The sequence below is a fragment of the Terrapene carolina genome, unplaced genomic scaffold, assembly GCF_002925995.2.
Source record: "Terrapene carolina triunguis isolate 2854851 unplaced genomic scaffold, T_m_triunguis-2.0 Scaffold391, whole genome shotgun sequence".
Taxonomy (NCBI): Eukaryota; Metazoa; Chordata; order Testudines; family Emydidae; genus Terrapene; species Terrapene triunguis.
In genome coordinates this window covers 1,568,864-1,588,927 of record NW_020664742.1, presented here as the reverse complement: position 1 = coordinate 1,588,927, position 20,064 = coordinate 1,568,864, and the positions used below count along the sequence as shown (strand labels likewise).

The 20,064-nt window shown below is 45.9% G+C and overlaps 1 protein-coding gene across 1 annotated transcript in view; it reads right to left on the bottom strand.

Annotated features, from left to right (window-relative positions):
- Nucleotides 1–20,064, bottom strand: part of MCM3AP (minichromosome maintenance complex component 3 associated protein) — a 72,700-nt gene that overhangs the window by 25,974 nt on the left and 26,662 nt on the right. Inside the window, exons 12-17 of the mRNA XM_024201211.3 lie at nt 16,281–16,522; nt 15,218–15,408; nt 14,036–14,136; nt 10,576–10,707; nt 8,535–8,648; nt 5,290–5,442 (exon numbers count right to left, since the gene is read on the bottom strand). Of these exons, the coding sequence (XP_024056979.2) occupies nt 5,290–5,442; nt 8,535–8,648; nt 10,576–10,707; nt 14,036–14,136; nt 15,218–15,408; nt 16,281–16,522 (933 nt within the window). The remainder of the gene's footprint in view (nt 1–5,289; nt 5,443–8,534; nt 8,649–10,575; nt 10,708–14,035; nt 14,137–15,217; nt 15,409–16,280; nt 16,523–20,064) is intronic.

Sequence of the window (20,064 nt, the reverse complement as noted above, 5' to 3'; positions counted from 1 at the left end):
AACCTTTCCCTGAGGATTGATGTTCAGGATGTCCACCAGGGAGTGTTTGGATTCTTGCCCCTCCTCTAGTGGAATACTGAAGGGAGTTCTCTAGCCTTTTCATGAGTTCCTGGAATGTCTTGAAATCACCTGCATAGGAGGGAGGTGGTGGCACCACCACCTCATCTGGATATGAAGATGACTTTTCAGAGGGATCTCCTCTGTCTGAGGCTCCTGTTCCTCTTATACATCTTTTGATAATGGAGAGCAGCATGGTACCAATGTGCACTGTACTAGAGGATTTTCTGTAGAAGCTGGTAGTTGGTATGGTACTGATGGGTACCTGTGCTTTTTCCTAGACATTATATTAAGTTGCTCACAGTAGTGGCCTCTTAGGTACCAGTAGTCCCACTGGGGAGAGGGATAAGGGAAGGGATGTCAATGATAGTCATAACCTCTGGGCCTATGATGTTCTGGAAGGTTCCCCAGGCCCATCTTCATGCAAGGGGCTCATGGAGGTAGGGTAGTATGGTACCCGAATGAATCCCTGTCCTGAGATCTGTGAGGCCAAGGAGTCTTCCCCTGAACTAAGCGGGAAGGCGGGGGGGGGGGGGGGTTTCCAATATTCTAATCAGTACCAAAGGTTGGAGGTGTAAGTCAATCCCGACGTGCTGTTTTTGTGGCACTACCATGGAGGTGGAGTTGGTGGATCCTCCTATAAGTGGCGATTCAGGTTCATGAGAGATAATAAGATCTTCTGAATAAAGGAACCTAGAAAAAAAGTGGAGGGCTCGGAAATCCTTCATCCAAAACTAGAGTTGGTCCTGGGTGATGAGATGGTCGCTGTTGCACTACTGGAATAGTTGTAGTGTCCAGTCCCCTTTCAAAGGGGTGTGAGTGGTAGCCCTGTAGATCTCGCTATTTTGCAAGGGAGCAGACGGTGCCACGGCAGTAATTGCTCCTGTGATAAGCACATTCAAACAGAGCTTCTACCTCAGTACTGGACTCCGTCAGAGCCTTAGAGGAATGAGAGGTCTCCTGAAAGCAGGACTTATCCGGGAGTCTGCGCCTCTTCTTTGTTTTCCTCCTGGGAGAGGAATGCTTCCTTTTTTTTTTTTTTTTTGAGGTCTTATTATCTGGGGCTGCAGACAAAGCAGCAACAGTATCTATGTCTGCGACATAGAGGCCAATGTACAAGGAGGGAGGCAGATCCTTCAGGAGCTAACACATGCTTCCCCAAGCACCACAGGCAGCTGGAATGTCCATCGCTGCAGAGAAAGGACCTCTGGTAAGTCTCACAGGCCTTAAACCCTGGGGTCTTGGGCATAGCAACTATATTCCAACACAAAATCAAAGAAAATGGAGGGGATGGAGCTTTCCCAACCAACACAAAATAAAGTGAAGTGAAGTGAAATAAAGGTATATGGAAATAGAATAATTCAAAGAAAGAATGATCAAACCAAAGAAGTAAAACAATAATGCACAAGTTAAGGCAGGAAGCCAAATACAACAGTCAGTAGTCTCCATCTCAAGTTGCAGGTGGTAAAGAAAGAACTGAGTGATGGCAAGATTGTGCATCCCAATATGCCCTCACTCAGAGCACGGAGGTGCCATTCTACACAGGCACAGACCTGCAAATACTACTTTCCAGTCTCCACTCAAGAGTGCACAGGTGTGTGCACATCCTATGACGGGGCACCTATAAGGACGTGTACTTGAAGAACTAATGTTGTCCCACAACATACATTGGCTATGCCAGCATGACAGCAGTAAGTCACCCACTACCAAAAACCTGGACAGGGTGGCACACACTGACAATTAGGGGGCCTGGTTTTTGCTCTGACTTGCTACCACTAACATCAACAGTTAAAAGTCACAAGAGCTAGAGTGTTCTGGCAGTCACACATTAAGGAGCTGAGTCCCAGAAGTGAGAATTCTATTCCGATTGCATCTTTAGATAAATATTCTTCTTAATTTCAGTGTTTACTCTGTGCTTGTACAGCATTTGGTGTATAATCCATTTAATTGCTTTCCTCTGGATTATAAAACAGCTTCCCTCTTGCTGAAAATAATACACCTTAAATATTTTTTTAAAGGAATTCTAAAAATCTATAGAACATGCTTCCTAAAAGATGCTTTATCAGAAGTTAGACTATCTATATATTAAGATTCCAGGTCTGCTATTCTGTAAACTAGAACATCTATGCGCAGTGATGGAAATAGCTACAAGCACAGTTGAGAGCTTTTTTTGTTCAGAATAGCATCAGGCTCAATCATCACTGGGATCTGGGGTCTGTTCCTGTCCAATTCTTAAATTTTCAGCTACTAGTGGCATTTTTACACTTTAGAAATTACACCTGCGTGACAGCACGGGCTTTCGTCTTGTCTGTTACATTAAATCAGTTTCAAAACATTTGAGCTGACAATATAGAAAGAATTTTTTTGTATTTACACCCTCAGTCCATAACAAGGAGCACTGACCCTTCCCTAGTAATCTTCCCAGTCATCTTCTTTCACACAATCCATTGAGAACGTATTTCAGATCCAGTGGCTGGTGACTGGACACTAGATGTGGAGGGCTCTGAGTTACTACAGAGAATTCTTTCCCAGGTGTCTGGCTGGTGGGTCTTGCCCACGTGCTCAGGGTCTAACTGATCCCCATATTTGGGGTCAGGAGGGAATTTTCTCCCAAGTCAGATTAGCAGAGAGGGGTTTTCCCCTTCTTCTGAAGCAGGGGGCACTGGTCACTTGCAGGTTTAGACTAGTGCAAGGGTAGGCAACCTATGGCACGCGTGCCAAAGGCGGCATGCGAGCAGATTTTCAGCGGCACTCACACTGCCCGGGTCCTGGCCACCGGTCCGGGGGGCTCTGCATTTTAATTTTAAATGAAGTTTCTTAAACATTTTGAAACCTTATTTACTTTACATACAATGATAGTTTAGTTATATATTATAGACTTATAGAACGAGACCTTCTAAAAAGGTTAAAATGTATTACTGGCACGTGAAACCTTTAATCAGAGTGAATAAATGAAGACTCGGCACACCACTCCTGAAAGGTTGCCGACCCCTGGACTAGTGTGTCAAGGCTGGATTCTCTGTAACTTGAAGTCTTTAAATGATGGATTTGAAGACTTCAGTAACTAAACCAGAGGTTAAGTGTCTATTACAGGAGTGGGTGGGTGAGGTTTGGTGGCCTGCGACGTGCAGGATGTCAGACTAGGTGACTGTGATGGTCCCTTCTGGCCTTAAAGTCTATGAGATCTTTACAGTCTCCCTCACGTGCAGGAAAGCCGATGGGCCTCGCAGTGTGCCCTGAAGGATCAATACCCCAGGGCTATTTCCGACTGGGGTGAGGGAATTCCAAAGCTCCACAAAGAAGGCCCTGCCACCCCCCCGTGACCCTAAGAGTCCCTTTATGGCTACCTGCAAATGGCGCCGTCACACTGTTGTCAAAATAGTTAGTTAAACCGGGTCTTGTAAGGTATCATATGTAAACCGGTGACACGCTGGTCATGAATATCAGGGTGCGATGTATGTATGGGTTGTGTATACGGAGTTATGTGTGTGTGCTGGGAATACGTTCATAAAACAAGGTGTGGAGGCAGCTGATAAACAAGCCTGCCCTAGACAAAGGAATGTGGATTTACTTGTCTACATGGATCATGCTAACCCCTGGATGAGAAAACAGCATGGCTTGATTACAAGCAAAGGACAATGAAAGGATATTTGACTCTAAGGTAAATAAAGTGATCAAGACAATGGAGAAAGCAAGCTAACCAGAGGATGAAGAAAGGGCTTGGTGCCTGCTCCCCAAAGAACATACAGCAAGGGAAAGGAACTTTGTCTGGCTTTACTTTTCAAAGAATACATTTCAAAGGTTTTCAGGGAAGAAAGGGAACTCCTCATTTGTTATCCAACACTGATGGAACAAAGGGATCAGTGCCCCCTGATTCTGTGAACAGCTAATCCTCCTTCTTGAGGGGCTGGAGTTGCTGAGAGCTTGATGCGATTGAGAAAGCTGCTTACGTAAAGATTGGAGCTTGCTAAAGTCAAGTTTTAGATATTAGAAACTTCCCATTGTTGTTTTGTTTTGTTTTAACCACATCTTTTTCTCTTGCTTAGTATCACTAAAATCCAAGTTCTTTATTAAACGTGTGTGTGGTTTTATAAGCCATCTCAGTGCAGTGTATTAAAGTGTGGGTCCTCAGCTAGACTGACAGGCTGGTGGGTGTACTCTCTTTGGAGGCAGTAGACTTGGTAATTTCTGTGAATGTCCAGCAATAGAGAGGGGATTCTACAGAGGAACGCTCTTCCTGGAGGTTCAGGAACTGGGATTCACCGAATGTTACCCACAAGGCAAGGTTAAGACTGGCAGAGTCCAAAGGAGTTTTCTGGGGAATAGGACAAATTGGTGTGGCAGGGAGCTGAGACACAGTTTAAACTCCAGCAAAACTCTCCCTTGTTGAGGCAGTGGGGGCAACACAAGGCTTATGGTTCTGGGGGTGGCCCTAGAAAGTGTCTCACCCCCCACCCTCTCTTGTCTGAGTGAGGCTCCAAGCCAGCACCCCACTGATCTGGCAATATGGCACAGGGAAAGAGACAGCTTTTGGATAAGTAGGTCCTGGGCTATTTAGAGCTTTATTAACCCCCTCCCCCCCAAAAAAGTCTTAAATACTAATCAGTGCTTAATAATTAGCCAATGTAAACCAAAAAAACACTGGTATCATGTGCTCCTGGCAGGATAAACAGTGTAAAACATGAGCTAATAAATTCTGTACCAGCATGAGTTTCCAGATAGATTTAAGCTGTAGTCCACGTAGAGCAGTGGCTCTCAAACTTTTGTACTGGTGACCCCCTGTCACATAGCAAGCCTCTCAGTGCGACCCCCCCTTATAAATTAAAAACACTTTTTTATATACTGAACACCATTATAACCATTATAAATGCTGGAGGCAAAGCGGGGTTTAGGGTGGAGGCTGACAGCTTGTGACCCCCCATGTAATAACCTCGCAACCCCCTGAGGGGTCCCGACCCCCAGTTTGAGATCCCCGGACGTAGAGCTTGTTAAATAGTCTAATCTAACGTGTTGTTTCCCCTTTCCCCAACCTCTGTTTACTTGTTTGTCTCTCCTTAGATTGGGAGCGCCTCAGGCAGGGACTGTTCCCTCTTCTCTGTCTGGAAAGCACCTAATAGGGACTATCAGAGAGAAACCGTATACTCGGATTAGCAAATGCTACCACTGATCCTGTTAGAGACCACTTGATGGTCTTCTCAAGAACAGTGTCTGTGGTATGGTTTGACAACTCACCGCTGCAGATATTTACAGAAACACTGGAGCTCCTGGAGGGTCTCCTTGGCACTCTGGAAAATCTCCTCTTCCAGAAACAGCTGCATTACATCAGCACAGACTTCCTCTGAGCAACGGGCAATGCGGGCTTTTCGGTCTCTTTCCAAAGCATACCTGGTGCAGAATGAACCAAAATGAGATTCCAAGGCAGAAATGCTCACTAAGCAGCACGCATGACAGTAAATGCTAAAAACAGCTGTAGTGGAAAAGGCAGGTGTTTCTAGCACAGATAAATAGTCATTTAAAATCATTCCACTTTCTGGAAGCCACTAGATTTCTAAGTCACTGGACTTCTGTAAGTTTCTCCTTTGAAAAGAAAAAGCATAGACCTTTCTTATCTAGGGGAACAGAAGCTGTGCACCTGTGACGGGGGTGGGGAATTCAAGGCCTTTACACTGGAAAGAATGCAAGTATTAGTCTTCAAAGGGGTTTGTAGTCCCTGTTCAAGGACACATACACAAACCCCCCCCACACACACATTCCCAAGTACCCATCCAGAATCCTAATCATCCCCTCATATTTCCTCCACTTCTAACTCATCCTCTTCTACTCATGGCCACTGCCTTTCCAGTCAGTGCTGATTTGTGGAAGAAGAGCACGGGAGATCTGTACTACACACCATGTTCATAAAAGCGTCTCTCTTTGTTAGAGTACTGTGGTGAGGCTTGTTCTATAGAACACTAAGGGTTAATTCCTGCTAGAGCTCTCCACATACATACAGGCGATAACTAAGTTAATTGTTGGTGCTTAATGGACAATGCACCGAATGCACTTCTGGAAATTGACCTCCAATCCCCTGGTGAGATGCATAATGGTACCAGACTCAGAACCGGTGCTAGCCCATTGGGGAGCCTAAGCAGGAATATTTTTTGCCAGCCCGTAATAATAACAAAAACCGAATAGATGGCCCCCTTGAGCTGCTCGGGGCCCAAAGCAACTGCTTAGTCTGCTTATGCCTAACGCCAGCACTGACCAGACTGAACAGGTTCAGGGGTTCCAGGACAGACAAAGGAACTCTGAAATGGGTAAAGCCTGCCTGTGAACTCAGAGCAGGGGACAGAATAAGGCAGAGACTGCAGGCTCTCTCTCCTAACCCTGAGCCTGGAACAAGTGGGACCTAACTATAGGGTTACCATTCGTCCGGATTCTGCCGGACATGTCCGGCTTTTTTGAGTTAAAAATAGCGTCCGGGGTGAATCTGTAAATTTCCGGACTTCCCCCCCCACCCATGCAGAGTGCGCGCGGCTGACAGGGCAGCCGGCCGGATCGTGCCACTCGCACGGGGCTCTGGCAGCCAGAGCCCCTCCTCCACTTCCCCCTTCTCTCCCCTGCAGCTTAAAATCACTCCCCTCCTCTCTCTCCCTCCCTCCCTCCCTCTCCCTGCATTCGCAGATCGCAGGCCGGGCGGGCCTCCGGCAGTCTGGAGCTCCTCCCCCTGCTCCCCCCTCCCCTGCTGCCGAGCGCGCTGCTCTGCAGCACTCTGTTCTGAGCGGCACGGTAAGGGGGCCAGGGAGTCAGAGAAGCGGCAGGGAGGTTCTGGAGGGGGCAGTCAAGAGACAGGGAGGGGGGGGAGGGTTGGGGGTTCTGAGGAGGGCGGGAAGTGGGAGGGAGTGGAAGGGGCAGGGGCGGGGCTAGGGCAGGACGGGGGCGGGGCTCCTCCCGTCCTCTTTTTTGATTGTTGAAATATGGTAACCCTACCTAACTACAGACATGCCAACTCTCTTAAATTGATACAAGAGTCATGATTTCTCAGGGCTTGTCTACACTGGCAATTAACAGAGCTAAAACTTTCTCGCTCAGGGGTGTGAAAAAACACCCCCCGGAGTGCAGCAAGTTGCGGCGCTGTAAAACACCAGTGTAAACAGTGCCCCAGCGCTGGGAGCGACACCCCCGGTTGAGGTGGGTTTTTTAGAGCACTGGGAGAGCTCTCTCCCAGCGCTGCACCACGACCACACAAGGCACGTCAAAGCGCTGCCGCAGCAGCGCTTTAGTGTTGCCAGTGTAGACTAGCCCTGAGTGAAATTAAACCTCACTCATGATCTTGCTATAAAACTCTCAAATGTCAGGATTTTTTTCAGCCGCAACACATGCTTAAAATGGGTTTACAGTCAAACAGGACAAACAAAGGAATGTGGTTTCTCCACTGGGTAGTTAATCCCAAAGTACTTTGAAAGACCATGAGAATTCATTTATATATCAGACAAACAAAGCTATCAAGCTAACAAGTGGAGGTGGGGGGAGAGACACCCCAGCAGGGAAAAGAAACTTCATCTGAGGTATAAAGAAGAGGGGGAGAGCCAAACCTCAAATAAGCAACTGAGGGCTTGTCTACATTACGCAGCTTTTAGCGACAAGGCTGGGTCGACACAGCCTTGTCGCTAAAAGTCAGCGTGTGTGAACGCTCTCTGTTGGTATATTGTTGGCACTTTTGCCAACAAAATAGTTCCAGCCCCGCGAGCGGCAGTAGCTTTGTCGGCAGGAGCAACAAAGCTGCGTTCAAACTGCCACTTGCATCGGCAAAACTTTTGTCTTTCATGGGGGGGCTTTTTTAAGTACCCGTGAAAGACAAAAGTTTTGTCAACAACATCACAGTGTAGACAAGCCCTGAATCAATTTGGGAAAAAAATCCCCACATTTGAGAGTTCTAAAAATGAGGCTTAATTTTATTTAGAAATCCTGTCAGCCGCCAGGGGCGCGGCCGGGGCTGTAGCTGTCAGCCCTGGGCGGCTGCTCCCCTGCCAGTGTGGAAAGTGGGAGAGGGGACCCCACTGCAACCCCCCCCAGGCCTGGGAAGGGTGAAGAATCTTAAGGAGCAGAGGTGAGGCTGGGAGGGCTGAACTATGGCATGGTGGCTGCAGGAGGGCTGAAGTGAGGAAGGTGAAGACTGAATTAATGGTAGGTTCTGGGCAGACAGGGTGAGTGGTGGGAGGGTGAATTAATGGGGTGGTGATGATAGGGGCTGGGGGACTGAACTGAGGATGGGGCTGAACTGAGGGGAGTTGGGTGGGGGCACAAGATTAATTGTTTGAAAATTTAACCAAATGATGTTCTTCACAATGGTTCCATTCACCCTGTATTGGGTCCAACAAAAGGAGCAGCGAGATGTCTGCTTGCCAGAGTCTTACTTTCTCAGGAAAGAAGTTTACAATGCAGGCATTGTGTTATATAACATACTGTGCACTCTCCATAGCTAATGTTGCACTTACTTTAATTCACTAGCTGAAGTCTCTTGAACACCTTCCTTTATTACTTCTTCTGTCAGCTCTGCACCCAGTGAATGGCTCAACTGTTTTATCAACCGTTCTCTTTCCTGCTTCTGCCTAAAGGATGGAAACAAATTATACACAAATAAGGACCGGCAAAACCTGTTTGATGATCTGTAACACACACATGCCATATCAACACCACAGATAATTTTGAAACAGAATAATTAACCTCCACATTGGGCTAGTCCAATTTTTCATGCTTTTCTTTCTAAAAGTAGCAGAGGTAAATGTTCTGCAGCACGACCAGCTTTGCAGGGGGTGAGACCTGTCCCCCTGCACCATTACAATACTTAATGGGAGATAACTCCTAAGCCACTGCCAGGGCAGCTGGCACTGTGAGAGATGAGGGGTTGCCACCCTTTTCACCGCCTAGAAGCCAGAAGGGAAGAGGAAGTGGCAGGACTAGGGCCCAGTTTCACACTCAGAAGTTTTGGGGTGACAGTGGTATGTGGGGGCCCGAGAACTCCACTCAGTGTGTTCTACAGGCAGGAGACATATGGTACATGGGACAAGGAGAAACCGCTCTGTAATGTTTTACGAATGCTGTATGTTGGTTTCTTTATGGGAATGCTTATTATATGAATATATGAAACAAAATCATTAAGAGGTAACTGTAGATACATTATCCAGAAAAGGAGTGCCAGAACATCCCTAGGGACTTGGCAAAACCTTTGCTGTGTTATTTGTTCCAAGGGTGGAAAGATACAATTACTCTCAGACTATCTGCTACATGGCAGACAAAGAGCTAACTCAATGCTGTGAAGTTTTACACATCTCCAGGAAGGAAGACCATTGCCAGTGTTTAACAGACAAGACAGTGAATCTACTGCTGGAAGTCTATCTGCAACCTCCTGCCTCAGCAAGATGCCCGGGGTCCCAGGTCAAATAAAGGGACTTTGAAATAGATAAAAGACTGCTTGCGAATTCAGGGGGAGACACTGACTGAGGCTCAGACTGAGAGGTGGAGGCTACAGGAGTGCAGACTGTGTTGCTCTGTCCTGCCCTAAGTCTGGAGGGGGGCGGGTGTGTGTGTGTGTGTGTCTGGGACAAGTGGGACCACCTAAACTTTCAAGGAAGGTTTAGGTAAGATAATATGTAGATAGGCCTTTTGTTCTTTTAACCCCGTCCTCTGTTTATTTCATTCCTATGGATAAATAATATTTAAAAAAAAACAAAAAAAACTATTCTCTGTCGCTGCATTTTCATAGTGGTCACAGGCTCCCACCGCAAAGTCAACAGCAGGTGCCAAACACAGCTGGTGAGCAGGGGTATTGTGACTTGTGGACCCAGTCTAAGATTGGGGCGAAGGGCAGGGTTCCCTGCTTAGCTCTGTCACTTGGAAGGAAGGAACTAGTGAGGGAGCAAGGGTAGAGCTCACCCTGTGCCGTGGCAGCCATATTCTTCACTTTGGGTGTCGTTATTAAGTATCGATCTGATTCAATCAGTTTTAAAAAGAGATACAATAAAACAATATGTTTTTTAAAAGATCTTTTTACAATTTACAGCTAAAATATATTAGAGAAGAGTTAAATAAAGAAGAGAAAAGACACAAACTCCTAGGTAAATTTAGACTTTTTAACAGAAAGAAGCCATCTGACTGATGACTATCCTGGGACTTGAGTCATGCTGATGACCTCAAAGTAAGGGTGACTTCTAGGGATGTAAAAGGTTAACCAGTATGCATTAGGTTTACCTGTTAACCAAAGTTAACCTGTGTCGGGCCGCCGGGCGGTACCCCAGCCCCGGCCATGCCGCACCGGACCCCAGCCCCGGCCGCATTGGCCCCAATCCCCCTGCTACCTCAGTTAACGGTTAACTGGTTAAATGAAATAATTTTAATCATTTAACGGTTAACTTTTTTAACCAATATTTCCATCCCTAGTGAGTACACCCATTACCAGTTCACTGAACCATCCAGTCCTTCAAGTTTTCACCTGCTGATCTTCCATTTACTACATCTGTAAGAAACGAGACTACTCACTTCTCTTCTTCTGCTCTGCGTTTTTCCTCTTTGACTCGCTCTCTTTCTGCACTGACTACATCTGCTGCAACTTGCCTGAGAAGCTCCATCATTACTTCGGTCAAGAGTTCCTCTACGGTGGCATCAGAGGCACTGCATGAAGAAAGGCAGCGGTTTTGTGTTTTTCTTTTCCTTTAACGACACACTCCAGCTCAGACCCATTTTTGTTTCCTAAATCTATTTAAATCAGACATATCAAACACTGATTTGATAGCAAAGACGACTACCCACTCAATAGAAAGGATGAATGGGTTGACTGCCCATCCAGGACCACTGAGGCAACTCACTGATCAAAATTCTTGGCACTCAGCTTGTCAGATACATTCCTGGCTACTGCATATCAGATCCAATTTATAACTTGCCAGCCCACAATTACAAGGGTGGGAAGAAGTAAGGACTAGTGGATTTTCTGTAATAAGATGACCATTTATGGTAAGAAAATCTCTTTCTTTCACCCTTAGGGATCTCATTATAGAGAAGCTGAAGTTCTGCTTTAATTAGGGTTGAGTCACTGTTTACAAGACAACTATTGTAAGTGCTCTAAAACCCACATGCTTGTCTTGAATTATGTTGTGCCTCATTAAAATACAGGGCAGGGTTAGTGCTCCAAATTTTGGAATCATTTGAGCAAGGGATTCCTGTGATACAGCTATGACCCTAATAGGTCTACACTACCGGGGGGGGGGGGGGGGGGGGGGGGGGGGGGGGCCCAAAAAACGCAACTTCACCTACGGTATTCACGTAGCTGAAGTTGCGTATCTTAGGTCGACTTACCTGGCTGTGAGGACGGCGGCGAGTCGGCTGCTGCCGCTCCCCCGTCGACTCCACTTCCGCCTCTCACCGTGGTGGATTTCCGGAGTCGATGGCAGGGCCATCGGGGATCGATTTTATCGCGTCTACACTAGACGCGATAAATCGATCCCCGATAGATCGATTGCTACCCGCCGATCCAGCGGGTAGTGAAGACGTGTCCTCAGAGTACCCTAACGAGAGATGACATACTACTGTCATGATATTTAGCCAACAGGTGGCATTGTAATATATCACCGGAAAACTAATAACTCACAGGTCATTAATATACTTGAATGGTGTATGTGCAGTTAACCCACACAGAACTTCACAGATGTGCTGGAAATGTGACTAAAACGTGTTTAAACCAGGCATGTCAGAGGGAATTGAGAGAGACGTTTTCTCCAGTCAAAGGAAAGAGGCCACCATCTCAAACGAGGTATGGCTGCAGAAAGAGATCATTTGCAAAAACTCCCCAGCAGGGGAGGAACCAGCCTGGAGCCTCCACCACACAGCAAGGCATCTACACACAGCAGTGAAAAGGAACTTTACCTGGGGAGACCTTTCAGAAGAATACATTTCAGAGGTTTACTGGTCTATAAAACAAGGGGAAGAGAACCCCAACGTTATCTTTCACCTCAGGAGACAAAGAAACCAAGCACTCTGAGCTCTGTGAAGGGTCCTGGCTAAAAAACTGATCAGTCATGTTGGAAGAAAGGAGTGGTGAGAGAAAACTTCTCTGAACAAAGGACTCTAATGTGTTAAGTTATAGAGAAGTCTTAGAAGTGTATTCTTACTTTTGTTTATTTGTAACCATTTCTATCTTTATTCCTTCTACCTGATATCATTGAAACTGTCCTGTTATTAATAAACTTACTTTACTTTTACTATAAACCAACTCAGTGCTTTGACAGAAACAGTGTGTTTGCTCACTCTGGTTAAGGTAATAGGCTACTTGGCACGGTCTCTTTAAAGGAGCAGCAAACTTGGTAAGGTTTTGTGGGTGCTACAATGAGAAGGTCTGAGCACTACAGGGAGACGTCTCTGAGGAACTCAAGAATTGGGCTTCACTGCTGGCTACCTGCTAGGCATGGCCTGGATTGGCAGAGTGCTGAAGAGTTGGCTGGCAAGCAGAGAGGCTGGTGTGTCAGGGAGCGGACACATCCCCCAACAGAAGCAAAGCTCTCGCTTACAGAGGCTGAGAGGGGTGATCCAGTGGCTCTCAGTTCTGAGAACCCCAGCAGATTGTCACAACGGTCTCTCTAAAAAGGCATGTTTACAAAATCACCTGCTTTTGCTAACTTTTTTGCCCATACCTGGTGATCAAACTGTCACTCTGACCCTCCCCAAGCTGAGCTCACCCACTCAGAATTGATATCAGCTAGTGCATGGTACCTGCTGCCCCTTTGGGCGGGTAATACGAAAACCTAATAAAGTTCACTATTCCAACATGGACTGACCCGAACAGACAAACCAGAAAGTGAAATGTGCATGTGCAGCAAGACTAGCGCTCTGTTTGCAGGCCGGCTGGTGACCCAGTAAGTGGGTGGCTAACGTGGACATGGTCTGGCCATTGAACCTGAGCGCTGGCACAGCCACCGAGGGGACAGCCCTCCCCTAGAGAACGACAATGAGCAGCGTCAGAGATCATTCAAACATGGTTTTTGAAAACCTAGTTTGATGAATAGAACTTTGATGAAGACCTGGGTTTCCAAAAAGTGTAGTTCTTCTGTGATTCCTCAACAAATAAGGACTCATCAAAGGGACCTTTGCTCGCTGGGAAGCACTGACAGAACAGAACTGTAAGGGGGGTGGGGGAAGCTGGGCATCTTCCCTGCCAACAACATATTTTGGGGAGAGAGTAGTGGGCACCACAGTTCCCCTTCAGCCAGACTGCGGCCACAGGGGTGAGAGCTAGTGCCTGCTAAGTTACTGATTTGCCTTGGGGTTGCTGCTTGGACCCCTCCAAACGTCTTTCCCTACTTCCCACGGTTCTCAGCGACCGTGGGGCAGAAGAAAGGAGGACGAGAAGAGAAAGAAGGGAAGGAGTGCTGAAGAATTCCTCAACGTCCACAGCATTCACTATCAGATCAAAGCAGAACCAGCACACTGAGCTACTTCTGTGGCAATAGAAAGAGCAGACTGGAGCTGAAACACAGTAGCCTGGATTATGTAGGAAAGTTGTTTGGCAACCGAGAATTTTGATCAATGTGATGCCTCTGTTGCCCTGGATGGATGGATGGATGGAGTTAACCCAATAGTCCTTTCCAGACTAGTGGACTGACTGCATATGGTTTTCACTCAGCCTAATCACTTGGACCTTAGAACTATCACAGCCTACAGTCTAGAAGGACTATCAAGATGCTTTATTTTTAAATATACACACAAGATACATTTCAGGAGAGAAAGTGTCATTTTAAGCATGGGGAGAGGACCAATACTGGCCCTATCAATCCTGACATTATCACTTTAAATAAAAATAAAATGAAAATATCCTGCCACTTGGACCCCTCCCCCTCCCCAATATAAATGACAGTTTGCCATCTTCAGCTAATTGCTAGTAAGGCAAAGTGACACCTAGATGGTGACAGGCCCCTAAAATGTCAATAATAGTAATAATAATTGCCTGTACCACACAGCTGCAGTCACGTAAGCTGCTCCTGTCTTGCCGATTTCTCTGCACTCTCCTTTGAGAACTTCATGCACCAGGCCTTCCAACACTTCTGCAAGGTCCTACAAAGATACATACAGGAGGAAATACTGAGAATGAGTGTTTGATATTTATATAGCATTGCACATAGGTGTCATTTGGGGGAAGGAATCTTTAGAACTGGTGAATGTCTGTGGCTGGCAGTTAGAAAACCTATCTTTTGACTTGTAAACAGAGCAAACAATCTGGAAGTCGAAACAATATGGAATCCCACTATGCCATTTTCCCCGTCACTATCAAAATAACAGAAGTGTAAAACATTAACCCCACCCAAAAAGAAAAGCAACTCCTGAATTAAACCTGCAAAAAAGAGTATAAAACATAATTGATTTTTCTTAATATCTCAAATGTAATATTTTTATGTACGACAAATTTTTCTCCAAGGGGTACAGTTTCAATGGTTACTATTAATAAAACGAATCTAATTTAATTAAATAGCTACTTTCATTTCAATGGACTCGTCTTACCCTTCACTGAAATGCAGCCACCTCTGAGGTGGAGCACAGCAGCAATAGCACTAGACCGTGCAGCTTTACACAACAGTTTAGGATACTCATTGAAGAATGCCACCAAATCCAATTAAAACTGCAGGAGGAAGTGAGGGCACATAGCACAGAATCACCCAAATTGGGATGTGTCCATGACTCAAAGTCAACACCCCTACTCTTGCGAAAAGGACCTCTGTTTTAGGTCACAATCAGTAGTTTTTGCATCATCGTAAGTTTTCATTCGAGGTCTCCCATCTAAACACTGACCATACGCAATCTTGCTTAGCCTGAGAGTTTTGACAAGGTCATAGTAGTAGGTGACATTTTCAGCATGGCTCATCAGACATTCGGTTCCCATTAATAACTGGAACCAAGTTTCTCCAAATGCCACAATGAAACTGTACCCAAGTTTCCCTTTGCTTATGAAAGTTTGGGATAACAATTATCTGGAGCAGGTGACTTTCTGTGGTCTCCATTATCTTAATACAAAGATTCAGAAACAGGAAAGAAATTGTCTAACTCCAGTATTGACAGTTATGTAACAAAAGGGCAACTGAAATAATATTCAATATGCATTTCTCCGGAGCTTGTGGTTCCTAGGAGCAAGGTCTCTTACCAGGTCTGTGTACATAGGCTGAGGTTTTGAAGGTGGAGGCTCAGGCTGCACAATCGGCTGAAAGGGGAACTGTGCTGCAGGAGGCAATGGTGCTGGAGGACGAGGTAACAGTGAAGGCAAAGGCTGAGCTGGAGGCTGGACTTGTATCACTGTCTCTTCAGACTCCAAACCTTTCTCTTCTATCCTTCCTTCTGTAGGAAAACATCCAGCCATTAACAAAAAACAGAACAGCAGCAGTCTGCATAACTTTTAACTGACCGAAGTAATTCTCTTCAAAAGTTGGCTTGTTTGATAAATCGCACTAAGTCATAAAAATGAGCTCTTATGAAGGCTCAGTGCACTGTAATTAACTGTAGACATTCTAGTTTGCATCACATTACACACTGTATTGAGAATTTATTTATGATACAAGGACTATTCTAAGGACTAAGAAGGCATGAGCTTGGCACTTACACGTGCACACTTCCTTCTCTTACACACACAGCCTGGTTTAAGTGGTTATGGTTAATCAATGTGATATTTTTGTATTTTGTCTGTCTGATACAGCAAAAGCGTAAACCCAAAATATTTACTCATTTTAGAACTGGGCAAATAATCGTAACATTTATTTAACAAACTGGGCCTCATTTCCTCTTTGCAACTTGTCTGCAAGTTCATTACATTCTTGAACCAATTCTCAGTTTATAAATCATTCACAAGCATTTTGCTGCACATGTTCAGGATTCAAGGGTCTACTTTTGTTGGTTAGTTTCGGACTGGAAACAAGGTATGGTTTTTTAGAATCAAGTTTCACTACAAACACTCATGGTGGGGAGCTCAAAATTTGATTTCCATTAATACATTTTCTGTTTTGATGACACTTTTGCTACAAAGCTTGTTTGCTAGAATACACGGGGAAAGCAGCCACTGAAGCAAGTTGTGGTTTCTATTTCATTGAACATCCATGAAAAATTCACACAGTTTTAACCCAAGTAAATTGGGAAAAAACAACAAAACAAAATTTGACGAGACCTGAGGTCTCTGAGCAGCAGTTCAGAGGTTGGCTACGTCCACCTGCTCTTACCAGTCACATTCACACTGGCTTTCTGGATGCTGCTGGCTGGCTCCCCAGGAGTGCTCCCTCCTGTGTACTTGTTCTGCCCATTGAAGCTACATACAGGTACATGGCGAGTTACTGGAGGTAATGCTCCTCCATTTACAATTTCTCCAATGGATGCAGTTAGCTTCTGCTTAACAAACAATGACTTTCTTGGTTTGGGCAATCCTTCAGACTCCAGGAAAGCTAAGCGATTCAGCTCCACATAACTAGTGAAAAAAACAAACAAGCAGACAATCAATGTTGTGACAGCTGGAGCCTGTACAAATCCTGGAGGACACAGGGAATGACGTAAAACATTCAGATTTATTATTGTACTTTTCTTCACCCACTTGATTTTATAATTGTTAAAAAAAAATACAATTAAGTTCACTGAAGATTTCTGTTTTGTTTCACTAAAAAAGCTTAAAATATGACAGTGGATGATAAACATAAAACAACAAGTGGTTTTGATGAAAGCCTTCCACACTCAGTACTCCTGGGGGGATTCTGTGCCACTGCACGGTGCGCAGAATTCATGTCCCCCACAGATTTCTTTGCTTCCCTGCAGAAAAATAACTTTCTGACAGGGAAGCGAAGAGAAGTCACATACTACTCCCTAGCAGCGCAAGTACATTGTTTCAGGCACCCGGAGCAGCCATCAGAGAGGTAAATCAGTGCGGGGCTGAAGACACCCCAGCCAGTGGTGGCTCCTACCCTGAGCCAGGATCAGCTGCTAGTCCTGGCTGGGCTGAAGGCAGGAGAGTATGGGAATTCTGCTTCCTCTGCAAGGAGTGGCTGGGGCTGTGTCAGACCCACCCCAGAAACCTCCCCCAGCTGCAGGAAGCTCAGCATCCTCTCCTGCTTCCTGCCCCCATCGCTCCTCAGCTGTGGGGGGAGGGGTAACTGTATGGGAAGCTGCTCCCCAGGCCACTCAACCCCCATGCATCCGGACCTCCCATATCCAGACACCCTTGCCAAGCCTCACCCGGTACATCCAGAACCCCGCTAGCCATCCAAACCCGGACCCCAACCCCACTGAACCTCAACCCCTGCATCTGGAGCCGCCCTGCACCCAGACCCCCTGCCTCTGGACCCCCACCAAGCTCCCTGCACTCAAACCCCCACCCTGATGCCCCACCCTCTGCACCACCATGCGCCCCCACATCCAGACCTCCATGACACTGACCAACTAGCTGCACCCAGACCCCCAACCCACCAGCACCCAGATGCCCCCTCACTGAGACTCCCCCACACCCAGACCCCTCTGCTGAGCCCCAACCACCTTCACCTGAAAGCCCCTACAGAGTCCCATTGCCCCTGCACCTGAAACTCCCCCAAACGAGCCTCTGTGCATCCAGATCCCCCCACACCTAGGCCCCGCACTGAGCTGCCTGCACCCAGACTGTCCCACACAGAATCTTCTCATCCCACACTTGGATCCCCGCTCATTGAGCCCTTCCACACTTGGATCCTGACTAGCTGAGCCTGCCTGCCCCACACCTGGTGTGACTGGTGCAGAGAGGCAGGGCCCTAGGATGTTTGAGGGGCAGACCCAGGCCTTCTGCTGTGTCAGGGTTGGGTGCAGCCTCACCGCTGAGTCCGTGTCCCAGGGGTGGAAGGGCTACAGGATGATCTCCCACCTTTGTGCAGCCAGTGGCCTGTGCTCCCCACTGCCATGCTGGAGCCTCTGCATTTATTTATTGACAAATAAAACTTGCAGAATTTTAAAATATTGTGCACAGAATTTTTAATTTTTTGGTGCAGAATGCCCGCAGGAGTAGTCTCACAATATAAAAGCACTTTTTGCAGTTCTTAGATATTGATTGCAAATTCACTTCTCCCATTGGCGGGGTCCTAGCCTCAGAAAAGACTAAAAAAGAAAAGGCAACTTTTCCACTGGGCCGTGTACCTAACACAGTGCCTTTCATTACACTACATGCCATACGGCATGCCCTTCCCCTACCGCAGCCCAAAGAGGTCTTTAAAATGAAAAAAGCATATACAGTACCGTGTACCCTATCCAAGCGCTAGCTCAGTGAAACCAGGGCTCAGATGAGGCAGGGTAACACCAGGTTGGCAACCCAGAACCCTCTCTCTCCCCCGTCCTTTTTTTTGTTTTTGTTTTTTGAGATTGCCATCTTACTTGCCAGAATCTCGGCTTACTTTAAAAAACAAAACCCTAGTTCTCATGGCCTTGTCTATACTACAAAAGTTGCACTAGTGTAACTAAATCAATTTTAAATTGATCTAGCTAAACTGGTGCAAACCTGCAATGTAGATGTGTTTAAAACTTAATTCAGTAATTTACTGAAGCAAGCTAAACCACATTAAAACACTAATTTAGATCCTTCTATTTTTGCTATACAACCTTCAGATTTAAGGCAGAACTCTCTCCCACCTTGCCCAACTCACAGTAGATCAGCCACTAGAGTTACTGAACAGCAGTGAAAAGTGCTCCCTCCAAAGGCTGAGCATGCTGCCTTCACAGCACTCATAGCACAAGGTGCTACAAAAGATGAACTTCAAACACATACATTTATAAAAACAAATGCACTCTAGGATTATGTAGTTAATGCCCCAATGTCCCTATATGAAGGGTGGGATTTCCCAAAGTGCTCAGCATTGGCTTAACTCATTTTCCATTTACGTCAATGGTAAAACTGCCCCGACTTCAATGGCAGCAGCAGGGCCAACATTAAACACTCTGGAAAGTCCCACCTTACATCCTAGCCTGTTTTCTGAAGGTTTCTAATGACACAAATAGTGTGTTTTGGTTATTAGGAACATTAAGCACAGAATGTAACAGTGACTGGATAGGTTTCAGAGTAGCAGCCGTGTTAGTCCTTATCAGCAAAAAGAACAGGAGTACTTGTGGCACCTTAGAGACTAACAAATTTATTTGAGCATAAGCTTTCGTGGGCTACAGCCCACTTCATCGGATGCATAGAATGGAACATACAGTAAGAAGATATTTATACATACAGAGAACATGAAAAGGTGGAAGTAGCCAAACCAACTGTAAGAGGCTAATTAATTAAGAGACGCTATTAACAGCAGGGGAGAAAAACTTTTGAAGTGATAATCAAGATGGCCCATTTCGGACACGAAGGTGTGAGGATACTTTGTTGCCAACTCTGTCCACATATCTATTCAAGTGACACCATCATAGGACCTAATCACATCAGCCACGCCATCAGGGGCTCGTTCACCTGCACATCTACCAATGTGATATATGCCATCGTGCCAGCAATGCCCCTCTGCTATGTACATTGATCAAACCGGACAGTCTCTTCGCAAAAGAATAAATGGACACAAATCTGACATCAGGAATCATAACATTCAAAAACCAGCAGGAGAACACTTCAACCTCTCTAATGACTCAGTGACAGACGTTAAGGTGGCAATTTTGCAACAGAAACGCTTCAAAAACAGACTCCAACGAGAAGCTGCTGAACTTGAATTAATATGCAAACTAGATACCATTAACTTAGGTTTGAACAGAGACTGGGAATGGCTCGGTCATTACACTAATTGAATCTATTTCCCCATGTTAAGTATCCTCAGACTTTCGTGTCAACTGTCCGAAATGGGCCATCTTGATTATCACTTCAAAAGTTTTTCTCCCCTGCTGCTAATAGCTTCTCTTAATTAATTAGCCTCTTACAGTTGGTATGGCTACTTCCATCTTTTCATGTTCTCTCTATGTATAAATATCTTCTTACTGTATGTTCCATTCTATGCATCCGATGAAGTGGGCTGTAGCCCACGA